This window comes from Magnolia sinica, chromosome 18 (genome assembly GCF_029962835.1).
Source record: "Magnolia sinica isolate HGM2019 chromosome 18, MsV1, whole genome shotgun sequence".
NCBI classification, from domain to species: Eukaryota; Viridiplantae; Streptophyta; class Magnoliopsida; order Magnoliales; family Magnoliaceae; genus Magnolia; species Magnolia sinica.
This window is the reverse complement of record NC_080590.1, coordinates 4,997,904-5,021,204: the sequence shown is the minus strand read 5'-3', so window position 1 is coordinate 5,021,204 and position 23,301 is coordinate 4,997,904. Positions and strand designations below refer to the sequence as shown.

At 40.3% G+C, this 23,301-nt stretch overlaps 1 protein-coding gene across 1 annotated transcript; it reads left to right on the top strand.

The window, feature by feature from the left end:
- The first annotated feature begins 7,694 nt into the window (after positions 1–7,694).
- Positions 7,695–17,693, top strand: LOC131232842 (8-hydroxygeraniol oxidoreductase-like). The gene is made up of 7 exons (XM_058229332.1): positions 7,695–7,853; positions 7,968–8,110; positions 8,892–8,929; positions 9,912–10,314; positions 13,352–13,588; positions 16,699–16,857; positions 17,437–17,693. Exons 1-7 carry the CDS (start codon positions 7,787–7,789, stop codon positions 17,557–17,559), a joined length of 1,170 nt encoding a protein of 389 aa, XP_058085315.1. The 5' UTR covers positions 7,695–7,786; the 3' UTR covers positions 17,560–17,693.
- The last annotated feature ends 5,608 nt before the right edge of the window (positions 17,694–23,301 follow it).

Below are 23,301 nucleotides of genomic sequence, written 5' to 3'. Positions count from 1 at the left end.
CATTAGAACCGATGTTTCTATATGCACTATAAGGTGTGGCCCACCTGAGGACCAACATGATTTTTGAGCCAACCGCATCTTCAGACTGCACCCCACCTGACCCATAACCCCTATTTTCCACACCTATGGCACATGGTTCACCTCTTAAATGTTCACACTGCATCCACACCGAGGATATACCCGATTTTTTGGGTCAACCACGTCTTCACGTGATTGTTGTTATCTGCTTCCGTACAATTTATTTATTTCCGCCTGCCATTTTTAATTAGCTTTATAACTATTTTTAACTAGCTTTGTTAGTGCGCTATTATAAAAGTCGGAGAGAGAAGAAAAGATTCGGAAGAAGGGATGGTCAAATGAAGTTTATATATATATATATATGGGAAAAGGTTCTATGCGGTTGACCTCATGAGAACTTCCCATGATGTCGAGTTGTGTGGGCCCCACTGTGATGCGTGTTGAACATCTATCCCATGCACCATTTCATGGTGGGCCATGAGCTTAAAAATCAAGTCAATCAATGACTTGGGTGGGCCACACCACATACAACAGTTGAGAAAGGTTATCCTCCCATTAAAACATTCATAATCATTTATTGGTCCCACGTTCACAAATCTAGACCATCCATGGTGTGCGTCCCTCTTGAATGAGGGGTTAAACCAAGTTTCAGAAGCATCCAAAACTGAAGTGGGCCCCACCAAGTACTTTTATATATTTTAGTCATGTCTTCACATGGTTTTAGATAGTATGGTCCACCATGAATGCCACGGATGATTTTTGGGATATCCCATAACCTAAATGGGACCCATCAAATGCACGGTGTTGATGTTCGACACACATCACGGTGGGCCCACACAACTCAACCGCATGTGAAGTTCTCATAAAGTCAACCTCATGCACCATATATATATATATATACACACACACTTGTGGGTCCATGGGAAAAAAATGCAATGACCCTTGGCATACCTTATTAGGTTAAATTAGGGGCCAAGGTGTTGTTGGGTGTATGCATTGAGATGTAGTTGAAGCCTTAGAGGCACTGGCACTGACACATAGCATATAATATATCGAACACTCAAATATTTACGCTAATGTTTTGAGAGATGTATATGAATTGAATATAGTGTGTCAAATTTGTTGGCAACACAATAACAAGTTTAGTCTCATGCTCTACAGTAGATAGAACTTGATCATAGGGACAAATATAACAAATTGTCAAATTTGAGACATTTATAGTCTCTACTAACTTTCTTTTTTTTTTTTTTTCGTTTTCGAAAAAGTGCTTAATTTTATATATCAGGAATTATATATATCAAAACGCTTGTAATTGTCGAAGCAACTTGGGTGCATTGATAGGTAAAATCATAGGCCTTTGATAATGCAAGCCAATACTAGAGTGGGCGGGACCACCGTATGATATCCATAAGGCCATGATGCCTCCCCTTGAACATCAAAGTGTGAGAGAGAGACAAAGGAAAGAGAAAGTGTGATCATGAGGAAGCTCTAAAACATCCTCTCGTCAAAGATAGATCAAGAAGAGGCCCTCTACTTTGACCTTCAAATTACATACATGTGCATGCCATATCAATGCTAATTTTGAATTGGATGCAAATAAGTTATGTGCTCATGGAGATCATCCATTTGGATTGTCCAAATATCCCAATGCGCCAAATTCTTTATTGCACTTGTATATGAATGATCTTGACCATCCATTATATTTAGCAATGGATTATATGATTAGATTCATGATATCATTGTTAATTTTGAATTGTTGTAGGCAATGAAATTTGTGCTGGACTTGTGGAGGTCTTCTAGTTGGGTTGTTCAGCCGTTCCAATGCAACGAGAGTACCATAACATTTCTGAATTAGTTATGTAGATTTTTTTCATTGTGTTTTTTGGTTGTACAGCGAAGATGGATTCCTTGTGACGAGGCTGGATCCTCTGCAAAGTTTATAGTTCTAGTTTATTCTAAAAATGTTGTATGTATGACGTTGAACCCATCCATAAGGATCCTCCAAGCATGAATCTTGGATGCTCCAAAAACCAGATCAATCCAAATATGATGTGGGCCACAGCCTGAATTTATAACTTTTTTTTTTTTTTTTTTAAATGGTTGTCATTAGGGTTGTACATCCCGTTGAACCTAGGCTTGGCTACTAACTGACCTCAGCTCAAACTCGACTCATGTTGGGCAATTCAAGCTGAGTTGAAGCCAATATCAAGCCGAATTCACCTATGCAACATTTTCACAAATACCTATACTGCACCTTCAAAATCTTACAATATTTAAGACAGCAGCAATAGTTTTACAGGTATTTTATCAAACACCTTTTAAGAAACATTAAAAGTCAAAGAAAAAAAATAAAAATAAAAAGGTATTGGTTTCATATATGTACCTTCCTTACCACTAGCCACACTTTGTTGAATCATTTCATCAAATACTTGGTGAGTAATATCAACATCAAAGAAACTAAGTCACCGAACTAGTTCGATTCAGGTCAAGTTGAGATGGGGCCCGTTCAAACTCATTTTCAAGCTAAAAAAATTAGCTCAACTTGGCTCGAACTCATCTTGGAACCGAGTTGAATTGAGTTTTTTTCAGGTTGAGTTGAGCAAGCTCGGTTTGTGTACACCTCTAGTTGTCATTGTTTAATGATCTGACCTAACTGATGATTATAGGACGCTGATTGCGTACGTGGCGAGGTGGCTACTGACAGTGCTCTATGGGCCTGCATAATATATATGATTTTTATCCAAGCCGTTCATCTATTTTTAAAGACCATTAGAAAGCATGATCCGAAAAATAAGGGATATCTAATTCTAGAGTCGACCACACCACAAGAAAACAGTTGCGATTGGATACCCACCATTAAAAACATCCTAGATCTCACTGTATTGTTTATTTGTCATACAACCTGTTGATTATGTCACGCACACTTGGATAAAGAGAATATATATATATATCAGCTTAATCCAAAACTTTTGTGTCCCCTAAAAAAATATTTAATGGTGAGTGCTCGATCACCACTCATTCCTGTGGTGTGGTCCATGTGAGATTTGGATATGCTTCGTTTTTGGTCTCATAATATAAAATAGTCTGAAAATATGTATGGATGGTGTGGATAGGAAAAATACCTCGTACTGGGCCCACAGAGGACTGTCAGTAGCTACCTCGGTACTCACACTGAGTATGCAATCCGCGTCCGATTGTATAGGCTTGATTCGAGGATTCCGGATCAAATCAGAATCCGGATTATCTGCGCGCGGAAAACCCGTTTTTTCTACGTTATTACCGACGGCCTCAGCGTTGCTACATTAAATACAGTGTGTGATGACGTGGTTAAATAAAATTGCAACCAGCAGGAATTTTCTATTTTCCTCAGGCAGAGGTTCCGTATTCTGATTTGAGAACGCATCGTCATGGTGGGGACCGCTTGACTTATAATTTGGGTCGTTTGAAAACAATACAGTAGATTTGGTTAACTTTCTAAGGGCCTGTTTGGCCGGACCGATCCCACGGTATTGGGTGGGATGGGATTCAAAAAACATCATTATTACCCATGGCAGGGACTATTCCCTGTTACCATGGGATGAGCTAAATTCCCTTTTTTTTTTTTCTTTTTTTGTAAACGGTTCATTTGTTTTGTAACCTCATTTTATGGCATGGGCCTTAAAATGAGGCAGATCCAAAACTTATGTGGCCCCAAAGAAGTTTTCAACGGTAAGTATTCAATCTCCATTGCTTTCTATGGTGGGGTCCACTTGAGCTTTAGATCTACCTGATTTTTTGGCCTATGCTCTAAAATGATCTCGAAAAATGGATGGACGGTGTGGATATAGTCCACACATCATGGTGGGACCTACTCAACTTGCTAACATTGAGTGATATTAGCACGGGACCGATACGATTCCATCTAGCCCACTTCCAGGCTTTTCCACTCTTCCCAAACACGGAGTGAAATTGGCACAGGACCAGATGCAATTCCATTCCACCAAAGCCCATCTAATCCAGCCGGCCAAACAGGCCCTAAGGGAATTGATATTTACAGCCCACTTGATAAATACACCCACTTTATTTCTATTTTTTTTAATAATACGATGACAATCCACATAATTATAGGTTTTTCATTACCAAAAGCGAGAACCGGAAATGTACCTGAAAAAGATGAACAACATCTCATAAGGATTGTAAACCATAACTACAGTAGTATCAATGGTTTAGAAACTCGCCGGATCAATCTGAGACTGGCCGAGTCAACACGATCCGGTCATTGACCGGGTCCTAGCCTGCAAACTATAAGATAAGGTGGAGCTCCAGTTTGGGATGCGGTGTGGTCAATTTTAGTTTTTAATGTGGCTGGTTTTTTGTCTCTTACCATGAAATGTTCTCACAAGATGAATGGATGGTGGGGCCACGAAACTCTGCCCAGTTAATGCATCTCAGCCTATCAAGTCGGTGGGCATTCCGATGAATTGTTATGATATGACAGCTTTGTTTATTTAATGTAGTTTTAAACTACATTACTGTAGAAATCCACCGTCCAAACACGCCCTAAACTAATAAAAAAGTACGCAATTAGTGCTTGGGAGGCTTGCAAACAACCATCATGAATGAGGCCATTACCTTGGGGCTGACTTTGATGTGTGTTTCGTGCATCTACTGCATCGTGTGGAAAATGTACTATGCGGTCAAGCTCATGGGAACTTCCCATGAGGTCGAGCTGTGTGGGCCCCACCGTGATGCTTGTCGAACATCTACCCCATCAGTCAGATGCACTATTCCATGGTAGGCCTAGGTTTCAAAATCAAGTCAGTTTGTGACTTGTGTGGACCACACCACATACAGAAGTTGAGAGGGGCTACCCTCCATTAAAAATTCATAATCATTTGTTGGGCCCACCGAGATGTGGTTTGCAAATCCAGCCCATCCATTATGTGTGTCCCACTTGGATGAGGGTTAAGACTAAGTTTCAGACACATCAAAATTTCAGGTGAGCCCCACCAAGTGCTTTTATATGTTTTAGGCATGTCTTCACATGCTTTTAGATGGTATGGCCCACCTAAGTTCCGTATACGGCTGATTTTTGGCATATCCATAATTTAAAGGGGACCCATCAAATGCACGGTGTTGATGGTCGACAAGCATCACGGTGGGGCCCACACAGCTCGACCTCATGGGAAGTTCCCATGAGCACGAGTGGCATAGTACCTTTTCACACACACACACACACACACACACACACACACACACACACACACACACACATATATATATATATATATAACACCAACATATTAATAAGGTAACACGGACCTTGATGAAGAGAAAAAACAAATATCAAATTCATCCAAAACTCTTGTGGCCCATAAGATGTTTTTATTGATAGGCATTTAATCACCACCATTGATATGCTATATTTTTGAGCTCATGCCCTAAATGCCCTGAAAAATCAGATGGACCATGTGAATATACAATACATATATACATCAAGGTGGGCCAATGAACATGGCCACACCCAAAGTCGATGTTTACTTAGCCATGTGGAGTTCTCCCTCTTAAGCCCAAAATTGATGCATACCCAAAACTCAAGTAGACTACACCATGGAAATAGTGGGGATGCACACACCTACATAGTAAAACTTCTTGGGGCTACGTAAGTTTTTGATGTAGAGTGGGTTGTAGACACTTTTATGGCAAAGATTGACTAAAGAAGGCCCGATCAAAGGCGGAAACGATCCGGACAATCAAATCCATAAATCAATTGTATATCGCAAACCGGGATAAATTTTTTGACATATTATATATGATTTTGAGATAAGAGGGCCTACATAAGTCAACCAACCCCGCTATGCCGGGTTGCCCACACCGGATTTGTGAGATTCCATTAGATTGATGGTCAAAAGTCCCGTTTAGTTTCATTTTTACTATAAATAGCAGGTTTTAGTTGAAGTGTAACTTCTGATGCTTGAGTTGTACAAGTCGTGCCCAACATGAAAATGGCTCACAAAAGTTAGGAAAATAACATGGTTGGGCCAAATTGGATAGTTATTATTTTAGGCTGAAACCCATAAAGTCCAGTAAGATTAGAGGTTGGCTATAAATAGTAAGTTTACTAGTTATGATAAGTCACGTTATTAGGGTGTTTGAGTTGCAGTATGAGTCTAAAATTCCGTCACATGGTTGAGTTCCTTATTTAAAGCTTTGTAATTTTATTTTATTTTTAATTATCATGAATCAAGTTATTTCAAATTTATTATGAATTATTTCTGTTTTTATCCCTCGTGGATTCGAGGAAGCTCGTGAGTTCAATGAGCTAAGTTGATTTGAAGTAGTTATTTAATGAGGAAAACAGTGATCAACCTTATCACATAGTTTTGGATGAAGCTTATATTTGATTTTGACTTTCGTCCAGGTCAATCAAATCTTATAAACAAGTTGAATGGCAAATAAACATTATAGTGGGTGGGCGTCATTATCCCACTCTTTCTTGAGGTCCGGTTAACTTGAGTGTTGGATATACTTTAATTTTGACCCAGTGCATTAAGATGAGTTGTCAAAATGGATGGACAGCATGGACAAAACACATTAATCATGATGGGCCCTACAGAGTCCGGTCACCCGGGATCTGGTTTGGTGTTGGGTGACCATGAAATCCACTGTACAAAGTAGATTCTAAGAAACCGAGTCCTGGTTTGCAAGCTACGACATAAACTGTTATACTATTGGCACTAGAGGTGTACACGAGTCAAGCCGACCCGAGCTTTGCCCAGCTCATGCTCGACTCGAACAACTTGAGTCTCAGCTCGTGCTCAACTCAGCTCGGCCTTCGAGCTTGGAACAACAGCTTGTGCTCAGCTCAGCCAGCAGCTGGGTCCAGTTCAAGCCGAGTTTGAGCCAAGTTCGAGTTCGAGTTTTCGAGCTGAGTTCGAGCTCGTAACACAAGTTAGAAAAGACCCGATCTTCAGAAATCCAAATGAGTAAATAAATAAATAAATAACTGAAGAACTGCTAACTGCTTAATCACCATACTCTACCTCCAGATCTACAAAAGAAAATGAATAGAGAGGGATAAATTACCAAATGCTAGCATCACCGTCGATCCCATTTGTCATCCCGGCCAACAACCTAGCAATCCCTGACAAGAGGTATGCATACCCATCGAAAAGAAATTACGGGAGAAGAAGAGGGTAATAACGGCGCCGAGGAAGCCGAAGAAGGGAACAGTTTTATCCCCGCTGAAAGTAAAAGACATCTTCTCCTTGCTTTTTCTGTTGCAAATCTAGAGTTTTGCTCTCTCTCTTCTCGGTGTTTTCGGAGAAGAAGAGATTTCTGGATCCGAAGTATTATATGATTGAGGGGGGAGAGAGAGAGAGAGAGAGAGAGAGAGAGAGAGAGAGAGAGAGAGAGAGAGAGAGAGAGGGTCGGATGTGCACCATTATCCACCGCTACATCGAGTCGAGTCGTGACTCGATTGAGTCCTATGTGAATATACCGAGTCGAGCTAAGGCAAGCTCGAACTCGGCTCGGAACTTTTCCGAGCTCAAAAAATCAGCTCGACTCGGCTCGAACTCAGTTTCGAACCGAGTCAAGTCGAGCTTTTTCGAGTCGAGTCGAGCGAGCTACCGAGCTAAATCTGCTCGTGTACAGCCGTAACTGGCACCCTAGTGCTTGGTTGCTTTGGTCAACTGCCGCCTCTCTCTCTCTCTCTCTCTCTCTCTCTATAAAGACCATTCAGACATCCTTATTCTCACCAACCCCCACCATTTCTCTAATCCCAGCCATGAATCCTAGTGAAAACCGGTCCCCAGCTGTGGCCAAGAGGGTCTTACAAGCTATAACATGCAAAGGTAAGCTACATCATCTGTCCAATCTTCCATCTTCATCTCCTTGGATAACAAAAATAAGCCCATTTTGATTTTATTTATTTATTATTATTATTTTTTTTGTTTTGGAAATTTCAGCGGCTGTATGTTGGGCACCTAATCAGCCTCTAAGAATAGAAGAGATCCAAGTAGACGCACCTGGACCATTAGAAGTTCGAATCAAGATACTATGTTCAAGCCTCTGCCACACAGACGTCCTATATTCGAAAGGCATCCCTATAGTTTGTACACTCACCTTCTTCTTCCAAGTGTTTAAGGTGGTGTTTGGGTGAACCGCCAGATTGTGATTTGGCACACCGCTGGAAATGGAATATGCATTAAATAAGAATTTATTTTCCCTCTTTCTCAGCCCCAAATCACAAGCACTTCCATTCTTTTCTCAACCAAATACAGGGAATTGGGAAGAATTTACTTTGCCTCTATTGAGACTCACGATCCAGCGTGTGTGTGCTGCTGCTCATTGGGCCCACATGATCAATGGGCACAATCTATGATTTATGGGCCACCATTGCGACCATCACTATCTGTGGATGAAGTTAAAACAATTTAAAGAAAATTTTGAATGGGCTCTGATTGAACTCTCAAAATCAACGGTTTTAGATCATCACTGAAGCTTATTAGGAGATACTTACCTGTTTATGATAGTCGCAAGAATATGAATGGTTCAAATCATGGGATCATCACTGTAGGTGGCGATGCACGCTGGATCCTCAGTCAGAATGGAGGAAAACGAATGCAACTGTGTGTGTGTGTGTATGTTAAATATTCGAGTTTGTCATTTTTTTTTTCTGGATTTTGTTCAGTTTTGCCAGTCTTTTCAAGTTGAGTCAAGGTTTCTCGAGTCTGATCGAGTCATGACCAGATCGAATGTCTACTGAGTCTTGGTGAAATCTGGTCGAGTCGACTCAGAGGAGAAGAGTCTTTAAAAAAAATTAAATTAAATTAAATCAAATTTTGAATTATGAAAGGTACTAATCTGTGGCTCCTCTTTCTGATATACAGCCAGCGTTTCCCAGAGTATTAGGACATGAAGGTGTCGGGTAAGACCTCTCGCTCCCATAGTTTTGAAAATGGTAGTGATTGATCCTCCTCCCGTGGCACTCATACGCAGCTATCAAAACCATCCAACTTGTGGGCCACGTTGTGGATTGACCGTATCTCTATAAAAAAATTTCGGCCTGATGAAGCAATCCTATATTCACCAATTGAGTATACCTTTGTTGAAAGATCCAAAGAACGTGATGTTGTGGCATTTGATTGGACGGAAAGCCATTATAAAAAAACACAGAGCCCACACAATGCTTGTTTGAAAGTTGTTCCATCGAGCAGAGCAGAGCATATACTCGATTGGGCCATCTCTGACAGTGGCCTACAATCAAATCCTGCGGCATCTGTAATGACCTGCTGGAACAGGCATGGCAGTATCCAATCCGTGTCCGGGTATGCAATGGGTACCTTACATGGACATGGATTGCATGGTAACCCTGCCACCACCGACGTCCATAGTGACCTGATATGGTTGGATTTAATTGGACCACATTTCACTGTTAGAGGGGCCTTTGAAAGTTGTTAGTTCTGAGTATGAGCTTGACTAAGCCAGATATACAACAGCGACACATGGCCAAATCAAATCTCAGCCACCAGGTCGGTGGTACACCACAAAATCCGATTAACGCTTGGCTTTCGCTTCTTAGGTGTCTGTAGTTTGAAACAGACACTCTCTGTTCCTGCACTCAAATCTATCGCTGATTCATTTCATGCTGGGTGGAACTATAGTGCTCAGATAATCATCTAAATATAGTTGTGGGAATCTTCAAAAAACACAGTTCAAAATGAGATGTTGAAAATTCACATTTTGAAATTCTTGCTAGCTCTAGCCCGCCATCTTTAAATGGTGGGAGATGTATGCACCTACCAAACTCTTGGTGCGCAGTACACGCATGGAAGTCATGCCCTAAATAAGATGGAAAATCCTATGCATTTTCTACCTAGACTATTAAATTAGAACTCAAATGTTTCCAGTGTGGTGGAGAGTGTTGGTGAAGGTGTGACAGAATTCAAAGAAGGGGAAATGGTCATCCCAGCTTACATTGGAGAGTGCAAGGAGTGCAACAACTGCCGATCTGAGAGGACCAACTTGTGCGAGAAGTACCCCATCACATTGGACGGTCTGATGCCCGACGGCAGGACGAGAATGTCAGTTAAAGGGCAAAAGCTCTACCATATGTTCAGTTGCTCCACATGGTCCGAGTACACAGTGATGAATGCTAACTATGTCGTGAAGATTGATCCAAGGGTGCCTCTACATCATGCCAGCCTCATCTCCTGCGGCTTCACCACTGGATTCGGTGGAGCATGGAGGGAGGCCCGGGTCCAGAAGGGATCCAGCGTTGCTGTTTTTGGGCTCGGAGCAGTTGGAATGGGGGTACGTGTTTTTTACTTTTATGGGTAACGGTCACATGGAATCGACTAAATATAGCTGTGCGTGGATTGCTATTGAAACGGTTGGACACTCTAATCAGCCCATCTGGACCGTCCATATCTATTTTATCCAACTTACATTTCATGGGCTATCATGGAAAAATCAACACCGATGGGACCAGCCTAACAATCCATACTTCTGCCCTTTCCATAGCCTTCTATTTTCCAGGTCATTGATGGAATTGTTATGATTGGCAGATGGAAGTGATCCATTGATAGCCTGGGCAATCCTTGATGGGCGCTGATAAATAGATGACCCACAATTTTGGTTTAACCTGTTTTCATATAGCAGTCAGGATCATTTTTTTACGGGATATATTTATATAGAGTCATGCTCCCCTGCGCACCTATACACGTGCGCACCTTTGCACACATGTCATGGGTGTCTAATTTGAACGGTCCATGTGATGTGGAATCCCATGAAACCTCCTGTGACAAATTTTCACCCTGATCTAAAATTCTGGTGGGCAATAGCAAAGAGAAATGCAAATCAAGGGAGGAAATTGTTTTCATTTTTCATGGCCCATAAAAGTTTTAGATCAAAGTAAAACTTGGTCCTGGGGGGTTTCACGAGGTGCTGCTTCACATGAACGGTTCAGATTTTGGATCCACATCACGTATGATGGGTTCTCAAAAAAGTTTGTATGTAGTAAGCCAGATATACAACAGCGACACATGGCCAAATCAAATCTCAGCCACCAGGTCAGTGGTACACCACAAAATCCGATTAACGCTTGGCTTTCGCTTCTTAGGTGTCTGTAGTTTGAAACAGACACTCTCTGTTCCTGCACTTAAATCTATCGCTGATTCATTTCATGCTGGGTGGAACTATAGTGCTCAGATAATCATCTAAATATAGTTGTGGGAATCTTCAAAAAACACAGTTCAAAATGAGATGTTGAAAATTCACATTTTGAAATTCTTGCTAGCTCTAGCCCGCCATCTTTAAATGGTGGGAGATAAAATTTTATAAATAATATATATATATATATATATATATATATATATATATATATATATATATATATATAAGAAAACCATTTATTTTCACTTATCTTTTGAAAGAGTTTTCAAAAAGCTAGCTCCAAATCCATATAATTATGATTCTACTAGCATTTCTTTAACAGTTAGTTGAGTGGGCATGCTAGCAAATGGGTTGGCTGCTTGGATAGAACACACCACCTCATGTTAGCCCAACCACCCAAAAATCATCCCATATGTGATTCAAGTGGATCACATGAAAACGATGTACAAGGCAATGGTTGCTCTTCAAACTATTTCCCTTGGTATGGCTTAGTGGAATCATGGATGGGCCTGAATTTTAGGCCTCATGCATAAATTTTAGTGCCACATATGATGGTTGGAGTGGATTTCATATCATTATCGATGGGTCTTATAAAAATCAAGGGTACACTCTCTCTCCCAAATGTTTTAATTGGAGGGACCCACTATTTGTTTACATCCCTTAGTTGGTAAGGTATTCAATTCAGAATTTGATAGCTGTGGACCGATATATACTATGATTACACATCCAATAGTGAAAGTAGACCTAAGTTAAGATTACACATCCAATAGTCCAAGTAGATTTCACATACACATCTCAATGGCTCTCCCCCCAAATCAAGTATGGGAATGCACTCCATTTTTGCGGGGAGATTATTTTGGAAAAAGAAAAAGAAAAAAAGAGAATTAGTAGGCGACACAGCTCTTGATTTTGATTAGCCACCGTGAAGTTTGCCTAAGATCCACGCTAACCATTAGATACTTAAGTCTTGTATTAGACCCAAAGGCAAAAAAAAAAAAAACAATAAACATAAACAGAAAAAATGAAAAATAAAACAAAAAGGGAAAAAAAAAATAGGCTCTCATTTGACTCTCGTGAGGCACATCGGAAAAAAAAAATAATAACAATAAAAAATAAAAAAAATAAAAAATGGGAAGAGAGACCTTCACTCTTGATTTTTATAATGCTTACCGTGATAATTATATAAAATCCACTCCAACCACTAGATTCCACACAAAAATGTATACATGTGGCCTAAAAATCATACCCATCAATGATTCATGTGGCCCACATTAATGGAAACAATTTGAAGGGCGAGCATTGCCCTTTACAATCATGTGGTCCACCTGAATCACAGATGGAGCTGATTGTTGGGCTCTTCGACTAACATGGGTGACACATCTAATGGTTGGAGTGGATTTTACATAAACTTCACAATGGGACTCACTACCTTTTTCAATCATGTGGTCCACCTGAATCAGGGATGAAGCTGATTGTTAGGTCCTCAAGCTAACATGGGGTAACACAGCTGAAGGTTGGAGTGGATTTTACATAAACTTCACATTGGTCCCACTCAAGCCGCCCACCCATTTGCTAGCATGGTGGCTATAATGAAGGCAGTAGAATGATAAGCATATTGCTAATGAGGCATCCTTTAGAAAAAAACTAAAAAGTATTGGACTATAAATTCTGTATTAATTAGGTAGCTTCTTGTAGGTTAATGATCAGGTGGTTCAATTAGTGTGATTTTTACATGGTAGCCCAATGCCTAACGTGACCTGCTAGTTTAAAAGGCAAAGCGGCTTGTGACCTTTGACAAACCGCTTTGGAAGATTCTCCATCATGTTTGGATTCTCCAATGCAAGTAGATGGCTTAGAGTGGTTGGATGTAACAAAGAAAATGAAGAATTTCAAAAAGTATTTATTGCCCTTTTCTATAGTTTAAATTCTCGAATACAAGAAATTAAGTGGTTAATGTTTTATAAAAATGAGATTTTTATAGACCATCCAAATAAAATTCTTAAATGTAAAGTTTATGGTCCAATGATGCTCATAAAAATAACCATTGTAGCTCATAATTTTTATTTTTTATTTTTGAGAAATATATGTATTCAAACATGGCCTTGGGACATTTTGTTAATTACTAGGGTTATTTTAGTCAAAAAGAAATCAGCCGACCCAGCTCATGTGTTCGCAGGTGGTAGACGCAGCACGAACGTTTGGAGCAACCAAAATAATAGGCGTGGATTTGAACGAAAGAAAGAGAGAGAAAGGGAAAGTTTTTGGGATGACGGACTTTATTAACCCTGTTGAAGTAGACAAATCCGTGTCAGAGGCTATCAAAGAGATGACTGGCGGTGCGGGAGTCGACTACAGCTTCGAATGTACGGGCGTGTCTCCCTTGATTAACGAAGCCCTTAATTCAACGGCAACGGTATGTCCACTAATATGACGAAATTGCCCTCTTTATTTCATGTCCCAACAAGCAAGCCTTAAGTTTAGCTCAATCCAGACCGTCCATGTTATGAGCTTCATTGTGGATGCAACATTTCTTGAAAATCACATTGATGGGTTTTAAATTTTAAGATAAAGATTTGGCCAATGGGGAAACATTGGAACTTCCCGGCCGAACCGGAACTAAAAAAAGCCCATAACTTCGCCCGGTCGGAATGAGTTATCGGGTTGAGTTAGCAACAAGCTTGAAATCACAAAGGGAGGACTAATTCTCACTTCTTTTTTAAATTATTAAGATTAAAATTTAAGAAAGAACCCAAGTTGGGTCGAATTGGGCAGTTTAATGGCCAAATGGATTTTAAAAAAGGCCCTCTTGGCCCAAAATGATTCAGGGGAACACCGAATTTACGAAATACCACTAGAATGACGGTTGAATTCCCATTTTAATTTCATTTTTTATTATTTATAGTAAGTTTTATTTTCAGTATAACTCTTCATCCATTAGGCTTTAGGAGTTGCACCCAACATGAATAATTAGGAGGACGTCGTGGTTTAGCCAAATAGGACACTTATTATTTTTGGCTGAAAACTATGCGCACTAGTAGACATCATGACCATCTATAAATAGTAAGTTTAATATTTATAGTAAGTTGCGAGTTATAAGAGTTTTAGTTGTTTCCTAAATTTCTCTTAAGGCTTAGCATCCCTATTTAAAGGGCTGTGAACTCGTTTATTTCATTCATTAATCAAATTACGAATTTTATATAGTTTATTTATATTTTCTTGCTTCTTTTTTTTTCCTGTGGATTCGAGGAGTCTCTGTGAGGAGTCCAGAGAAGCTCCATAGATTCGGAGTAGTTATCCTTGAAGAGGACGGTGCTCGACCTCATCACGTTTGTCCCTACGTCAACACCACGGTGACCCCACACATTAACCTATGGTTTCCACTACATCTCCATTGTTCCGTGTTGTGTGGCCCACCTAAGCTGTGGATTTATTTGAATTTTGGCCTTGGGACCTAACACCGAGGAAAGAACCTATTGTATGCACTTAAAACCGAAGTTGCTTACCATCTCCACATGATTAAACACTGGCATTGAACACAATTTTTTTTAATACATGTAATGCCTTGTTCTCTGCTACAAGATCCAACTCCACAAACCATGGTGAAAAAACTTAGGGACTTTTTCAGTCTTGAGTCCTGTTGTGCCAGAGTCAGGGTGAATCATCCCAACTTGAGTTAGTTGGGGTTGTAAGATCTGATTGCGGAATTGCAAAATGACATTTCTGTACATCAGATATAAGAATCAAAAGGGCTAGATAGCTTACTTTGTTGGGACGCCATTGTTGTTGATCGTGTGTTGGAATCTTCCTCTCCTTACACCCTTAGAGAAGTTCCGATGAAATCATTACTTCTGTCGATGGTGTTGGATTTGGGACCAATCCTATTCTTATATCTATAGAGGGCATATGAGTTTGAAATCCATCAAAACTCCTCTCCCTATGGTTCCACACAAATTTAGTAATCCCAACCCACTTATATATTGTCTGTGTATTAATGCCATAGCATTATACCCTTTACAAGAATTCTAGAAACATCACAACTTAGTGGGGTCTACTGGTGCACTCAGTCACATTATCCAACCCTTAGGACAATCTAGACCATTGATCAATAAGACCCACATAGAATTCTTACAGGGGTGAGTCGTGGTGTTGAACTGGGATTAGGTACAATCCAGTGTCAATCCACTCGGATGAGGCATGCCGGACTTGTCGGAGTCTCAGAACCATGCAATGAACTGGGTTGATATGAAAATCCATTACCATCGAATAGGTAGTCCGAAAAGTACTGATATGTAGGCCCGAGAGATAAGTGTCTTTGATATCTATGGGACGGTAGGATTGACACACGTGTGCAGCATTCTTAGTGCATTAGTTGCACGTACGCCATGTAGAGACACCTGTTGGCGGCTGGCAACTGGGCCGGGTTGAAGAATTTCCGGACCGAATCCATGAGTGGAATTCGTTGAAGGATCAATCCAATGAGCCTGATTGATTGGCCGATCAACTGGACCCAGGACGGGCTGGGTGGGCTTTATATATGTAGGTTTGGGAATGGATTGAATTAGACTTTGGCCCTTGCTCTACTTGGACGACTTGGACCTATTATCCTCCAGCTCAACCAGACCGATTTAATTGTAATTGAGTCAATTGACCCAACCTAACCTAGCACGACCTAGCTCAGGTCTAAGAATGAAAAATGAGACTCGAAGATCAACCCAACCCAACCCAACTGGTGAGTGTATAAATATGTATGCATGTATGTGTTTATTTGTGTCAACGTTCTAATGGGATTGGACCAGCAGATCATCTGACCCAGCCCATTGATAACTTAGATGGGCAGGTCGGAATCATATTTCTAAAACTCAGTAACTCGACTCGAAACTCTGCTGAGTCGACCCAACTCGGCAAAATTTCAAGATGAGTCATTATGAAATTTGGTTGGAAGCCTAACCCTCATCAACTTGATTTGACTCAATACAGATCAAAGCAAGTCACTCAGCTTCTAAGTGCTTTTAAGGAAAAATAAAAATAAATGGAGCAGCGCTCTAAGTCATGCTAAGGATCATTTGTTTGCTTAAGCCTTTATTATCTTTGTATTTATAATATACAACTTTTGAAATATATATTGATAATATTAGTTTAATTATTACATATTCGGTCAAGTCCAGTAAAGGCTAATTCAAGTAGAGTCAACACAACCTGGCTGCACGTTGAGTCGAATCTAGTTTTTTCAAGTTTTAAAACTATGGTTGGAATGGGTAGAATTCAACCCAGAGTCCGATTCATTTACTTAAATGGGTCACATTTCAAGACCAGGCACAACCAGCTACCCATTTAGCTTGACCACAACCTGCCTCACAACTGGGTCAAGCCATTTAGCCAGCGGGCCTGTCTAACCCATTGTCACCCCTAACAGTATCCAATACACCTCTAACTTATATAAAATAAGTCCCCCAATTTGGGCATTTAAACATCATTAACATTTAGTGATTATTATTTTGTGTGGCCTTATTTGGTGGTGATTAGGGAAGAGGAGTGGCGATCGTGATAGGTGCAGCCACGGAGATGACGGTGCCCGTTAATTTCCTCTCCCTCGTAACAGGCAGGACACTGAAAGGTTCCATCTTCGGCGGCATCCGACCTTGCTCTGACCTACCTCATATCATTCAGAAATGCGTAAATAAGGTATGTTAAACTCAACAAGATTTCCACTCTCAATGTGGTTGCCCACAGGACGGCCATGTCACCGCATGGGTAGTAATGGGCTGGCCACGTGCTAAGCCCAATGAGCCCAACCCTGCTTCGACCCATCACTGGGCCCATGGACCGAGCTTCAGCACGGAATGCATGGCCATATCAATTTTCAGGCTAGGCCTGGGCTCAAGTCATTTTATTCCCAGTTAATCTGACTTCATTATTCACAAGACTTGTATCCTATAGATACATGGATCCAATCCTTGATTAGGCAACCCAACCCATGCATATTGAATGTAGACTATTGACTCACTCCTCTTAAATGTTTATTTCTTTAGCATGTATGACCTACTCAAGGACAGAGTAGGTACATTCAAGTGGGAAATGCCAAAAATTTTGTAGAGACTTTCGCAATAATATTGAGAAAAACCTCAAAATTCAAATATTCTGAAAGATTCAGGAAAACGGTGTTTGTCATTGTGCCTAGTACCTACGCAAGGAAAGCATGCATAACATCTGTATAGGAAATGTCATGAATTACTTCTAACAAGAACAAATACTACTTTACAGGAAATCCAGCTGGACGAGCTTGTAACACATGAAGTCCGATTGGATGACATAAACCGTGCATTCGAGCTACTGAAGCAACCAGATTGTCTCAAAATCATAATACAGATGATTGATACTGAGTAGGATGGTAGATCAAACGTTACGGGGTATTTACACGTATATATACGGTGCTTGTTTGAATGTATTGGTTCACATGCTCTACATAATGAATAATGAACGCCTCTGGTTCAGCTAGTTGAGATGGTTCACGTGCTCTACATGTACTGGAATTAAATCCGTTGGGTCAGGTTTGGGCTGTAGAAAATTTGAGCTGGTTGGGTTGGGTTGAGTCACTGGGTAATGGGTTGTCAGGTTAGGGACGGATTTCTTCATCTGTTTATTAAATGGCCTGGGCTCGGGCAGACCCCAACCCAAACCGAACCCCCATTGCCAGGCCTAGTTTCCATCTTGCTCATCGTTGTGCACACCCAAATAGGACCTTAGTTAGGTATGACCATGATCATGATAAACCATTTAGTAATTATCCACTACATGGGCTAACACTACCGTGATTGGATGATCAGAACCAATCAAAATGAATTCTCAGAAAATGGATGGCAGGACCCTTTCTTCTCTTACCCACCATTTTGTGTGGCCTATATTGCATGGCTGTCATGTCATGGTTATTTTTGGGTCATGTGAAATCTACGGGGGATTCCTACCATTCAATGGTCCTTTTTTTTTTTTTTCATATCATTGACTGGCCCCACTGTCCCTATTTGGAATTGTTATATCATAACTCTGGTAAACAAATATTGGACCTCTAACAACAGTGAGAACAAGATGTCTGAAAGATAAGGCCGGCATTCCATCAGGGCTTCCAGACTCGCAGGTGGGCTCGTGGGTAATGTCTAAAAGGTCATATCCAAATCAAGTTGCGAATGGTCATGGTCATTGGTCCTTTGAGCTGCTCCACGACCTGGTCATGATTACCATAATGCATGATATTTGGACGGTTGGCAACAGGCCTGGTATGGTTAGCCCTAGCCTCGACCATAATTCAAGTATCTTTAAACAGTCCATTCTTTCTGGATAAAAGTGACTTGCTTGATGATTGGACCAGGCCAGTGAGCTAAGCAGGGCCATCATCAGTGGATGGGCCCAGACCAGCCCAATAAGTGCTCCTGGTTTTAAAGCCCCCGCCCAGCTCTTAGGGCAAGTTTAGGGGCTAGCCCCTGGCCCAACAGGACTGGGCCTCCTGGTCCATTTCCACCCAAGTTATTTGAACACACCCAAGTTATTCTGGCAGAGTGGGATGGATTATACGCAAGCACTCCCAACTTGCATATGTGACACGTGTAATGTAAATTACATGATCCAAATAGCAGGCCTCAATCTAGATGGTTTATAGAAAGTGATCCCTTAATAATTCTAATGGGAGGTCAACATGCAAAATAATGAAGTCAAAACAAATGGATTTTCATAAACCAGGGATTAGATTCATTAAATGGATATTATTTCAGCTTTATAACCTCGCTGCAGCGGATACCATGATGTGGACAGTTTAATTTGAGTGCCTGTGAATCATCCTTTTTTACTCTTGCCATAGGATCAAATAACTCTAATGGGGCGTGTTTGGACCTAGAAAACTTGGCCCATCTCACCACAGATCATAGCAAAAGGTGAACCAAAGTTCCTTGGACTCTCCATTTTCTCTCACAAAATAAAATCTAATCTAAGTTTTTGGGTCGATCATTCAATCCTTGTGATTTTGGAAATATAGTGCATCCAAGCTAGGGCCTATCCGATGATCGGCTTGGATCTCATCCACGTTTGCCAAATGTCCCAAAAATGAGACTGCTAGGTGACACAATAGAAAGTGACAGACATTTTATGTTCGAGCGTGCAGGCTCAACCACAACAACCTATAATAAATAAATAAACTAATTATAGGTATTATAAAATGCTCCACCCAATTTCCACTCAAGGTCAGTTTCAGTTTGCACTAGTGAAGCCCACCGTTCACTGATCAAACATTAATATATTAATGATGGGTCCCACCATGGGTGGACCATGCACCAAAACCCCCACATTGTCAGCACAGTGTATTGCTGCCGAACACTTGTCATATGCAGATTAATCATTTGAGTGGGGGCCAGCATGAATGGTAGCCTAAGAATCATTCAATATGAATTATCTTGACTATCTCAGAAATGGACAGTCTTTCTGTTAAATTTGGACCAATGGAAGTTTGTTTACAAGTAGTTTTTCAATGCCGTCACTCCGAACTATTATATAACTTCTTCTTTTTCCCTTCTTCTTCTTTCATTTATTTATTTATAAATTTATTTTGTAACTAGCATACTTAAAAGTGCATTTGGTGAGTGTCATAACATTTTGATTTGACATTGCCGTACCCTTGGTATCTAATCAACATACAGGCACGTAATTTTGCTAAAATAATAATAATAATAATGAAGAATCAGTACATGCATGAAAAAAAAAAAAAAAACTACTTTGCTAATCTAGAATTTACATTTCAGTATCTTTTCAAAGAGATTTTCAAAAAGCTACCTAATATGATTATCATTATATTATCTTTAGTCATGAATTAAATGAGTTCATGTAAAATCCACCCTGACCACCAAGTGTATCACCTCATGTTAAGTTAAGGACTTAAAAATCAGCATCACTTATAATTTAGGTTAACCACGTGATTAGAATGAATGTACGGCACAACGCTTGCCTCAAAACTCTTTCCAATAGCATGGCCCATGTAAATTACAACGGGTATGATTTTTGGGACATGGGCCTAAATTTTTTTCTAAAATGTAATAGTTAGAGTGGATTTCATATATTGATCATGGTGGCTCAAATCAAGGGTGTATGTCTCTTTTAATTATTTCGGATTGTCCATTGAGGCACTCACTATGCTTCATCCCACCGAGTAAACTCTGCTGGGCCCACTGTGAATGTATGTGGTTTATCCACACCATCTATCCATTTTTCTTGCTGATTTTGAGGGTTGAGCCCAAAATTGAAAGATATCCAAAGCTCAAGTGGACCACACCACAGGAAACAGTGTGAATTGAATGTATAAGGCTTGAAAATTCTTGGGGACCACAGAAGTTTTGGATCAAGCCAATATTTGTGTTTTCCTTATATCCACGTCCATATGATCTTATGAACAGGTTCAAAGAAAAATAAACATCACTGTGGGCCCTAGGAAGTTTTCAATGGTGGAAATCATTATCCCACTGTTTTCCAATGGTGTGGTCCACTTGAGCTTTGGATAAGCTTCACTTGTTGGGCAAGCCCTAAATTTATCTGATAAAATGGATGGACTGAGTGGATAAAATACATAACCACAGTGGGCCCCACAGGGTTTACTCCGAAAGCTAAGCCTACTGAGTTACTCAGTACCCAATCCGCTTCCATTCGAATGGACTGTTAATTTCCAGATCTCAAAGGATCCGGCCCGATTTTAGACGATTGTCCAGATTCAAATATTTTCGGACTCAGTAATGTTCCGTGCAGTTCGGGTCCACCATAAAATATAGGTTTATCAGGTGAGGGTGCCCAACCAGCTACTACCCAGGGCGGCATCAATCCAAGCATTGTACGCTAGGATCATACTCAAATCTGACCCATTTACAGCCTTACAAATCTAAAGAAATTAAAAACAATAAAAAATACACTTACGGTATTTTAAATCAGTTTTATTTCTTATACCATAAGGAAAGTCGTAGATAGAGAAGATACCATTTGCAAGAGGGGATCGTCAAAGGGAAGTTGTTTGATTGATGCTTACGGTAAATATGACCTTTGATATTCGGACACGGAGTGCGTCCTACCTCTGTGGGGCCCACCGTGATGTAAGTGTTTTATCCACGCCATTCATCACTTTTCTAAGATCATTTTAAAGTATGAGACAAAAAATGAATCAGATACACAGCTCCAATGGACCACATCAAAGGAAGCTGCAGTGATAATGACAGCCACCATTGAAACCTTTCTAAGGGCCACCGTGATGTTTTTTTTTACCACCGAACCTATTAATAAGGTCATGCATACTTGGATGAAGTGAAAACACAAATATCAACTTGATCCGATTTGTGGTCGAGCTACCTCAATTTTGGGGTCATGCCTTAGAATGATCCGAGAAAAACGATGAATGGTATGGAAAAAACACTTACATCATGGTGGGCCCCACCGAGCCCTGCCCGGTCGGATTACTGTCCGGGCGGGGGTAGGACGCAATCCGCGTCCTTGATATTCATGAACTCGTGGCATATACTAAGTTTTAACCGTCCGAAGCAAACGGTGGCTAATGAGTAGGCATTTCAAAATTGTATTGTCTAGCCAGTACTGGTGTATAGATTTGCTGGTAACAAAGTCAACGGCTGCTAATGAGTCGTCATTTCAAAATTATATCATCTCTGCTGGTGTATAGATTTTCTAATAAAAACATGTGATAAGATACTCATTTTTAACCGTCCAAAGTCGACGGCTGCTAATGAGTTGTCATTTCAAAATTATTTTAAGTCCTAACCTCTTGCTGGTGTATAAATTTTCTAGTAAATGCATGTTATAAGATACTCAGGCTGTGTTTGTTAACGCTGAATTTTTGCACTTAACACGGAATGGGAAAAATTTTCTGTGTTTAGTGGTATTTGTTAACGCATTATTAACGCGGAAGACAGAATACGTTAAGTGGTTTTTCACTGAATTCTTTCCGTGATAGGAGTCTAGCTTAATGGTGAACGCAGAATACGCTCTGTGATTTTTCATTAAATAAAAATTTTTTGCTTCCAAAAATATCCCTTCTCAAGTTACTACGGCAACCTTTAACCTGTGAAACTTCTTTATGCCCCCACCATGATTTATGTGTTTGATCCATACCGTCCATCAACTTTTTCAGATAATTTAAGGTGTGATCCAATAAAAGAAGTAGGTCCAATGATTAATTGGACCATAAGGTGGAGATTGAACGTCCACCGTTAAAAACTTCTTAAGAGATGGAGAAGTTTCAGATCAAGCCGATATTTGTGTTTTCACTTCATCCATGTATACATGACCTAATAAATAGGTTGGATGGTAAAAATAACATCTCAGTGGCCCTTAGAAAGGTTTCAACAATGGATGTGTACAAGAATTTTTTAACGGTGAAAATCATTATCCCGCTGCTATTTTTGGTGTGGTCCACTTGAGCATTCGATCCGCATCATTTTTGTGTTCATGCTTTAAAATAATATAAGAAAATGGATTGATGGTTTGGATGTACAGATACATCACGGTGGGCCCACCCACAGAACTGCCCGTTTGGAGCTAGGGACGGGTGGGGGCAGTACGCAATCCGTGTCCTGGACAGAAGACGGGAACGAATTGGTTACTCCCATTGCCACCGGCCAATGGCTGCTAATCGGTGCTATGTGGGCCCCACCATGATGTATGTGTTTCATCCATGCCATCCATCTATTTTTATATATCATGTTATGGTATTATAGAAAAAATGAACTATATATCATCTCAGGTGGACCACATTACAAGAAATAGTGTTGAATGAACATTGACCATTAAAAACGTTTTAGGGGCCATAAAAGTTTTGGATAAGATTGATATTTATTGTTTCCCTTCATTTGGGTCTTTATGAACTAATCAACAGATTGGATGTCAAATAAACAGTACAGTGGGCCTTAGAAGGATTTTAATGGTGGATATCCATTCATTTTTTTTTCCTGTGGTGTAGCCCACCTAAGATTTATATCCCTATCATTTTTTGTAACAAGCCCTAAAATTATCTATAAAAATGGATGAGCGGAATGGATGAAACACGTATATCATAGTGGGGCCCACAGAGCACCACCCACCAGCCGGCTGGTGTAG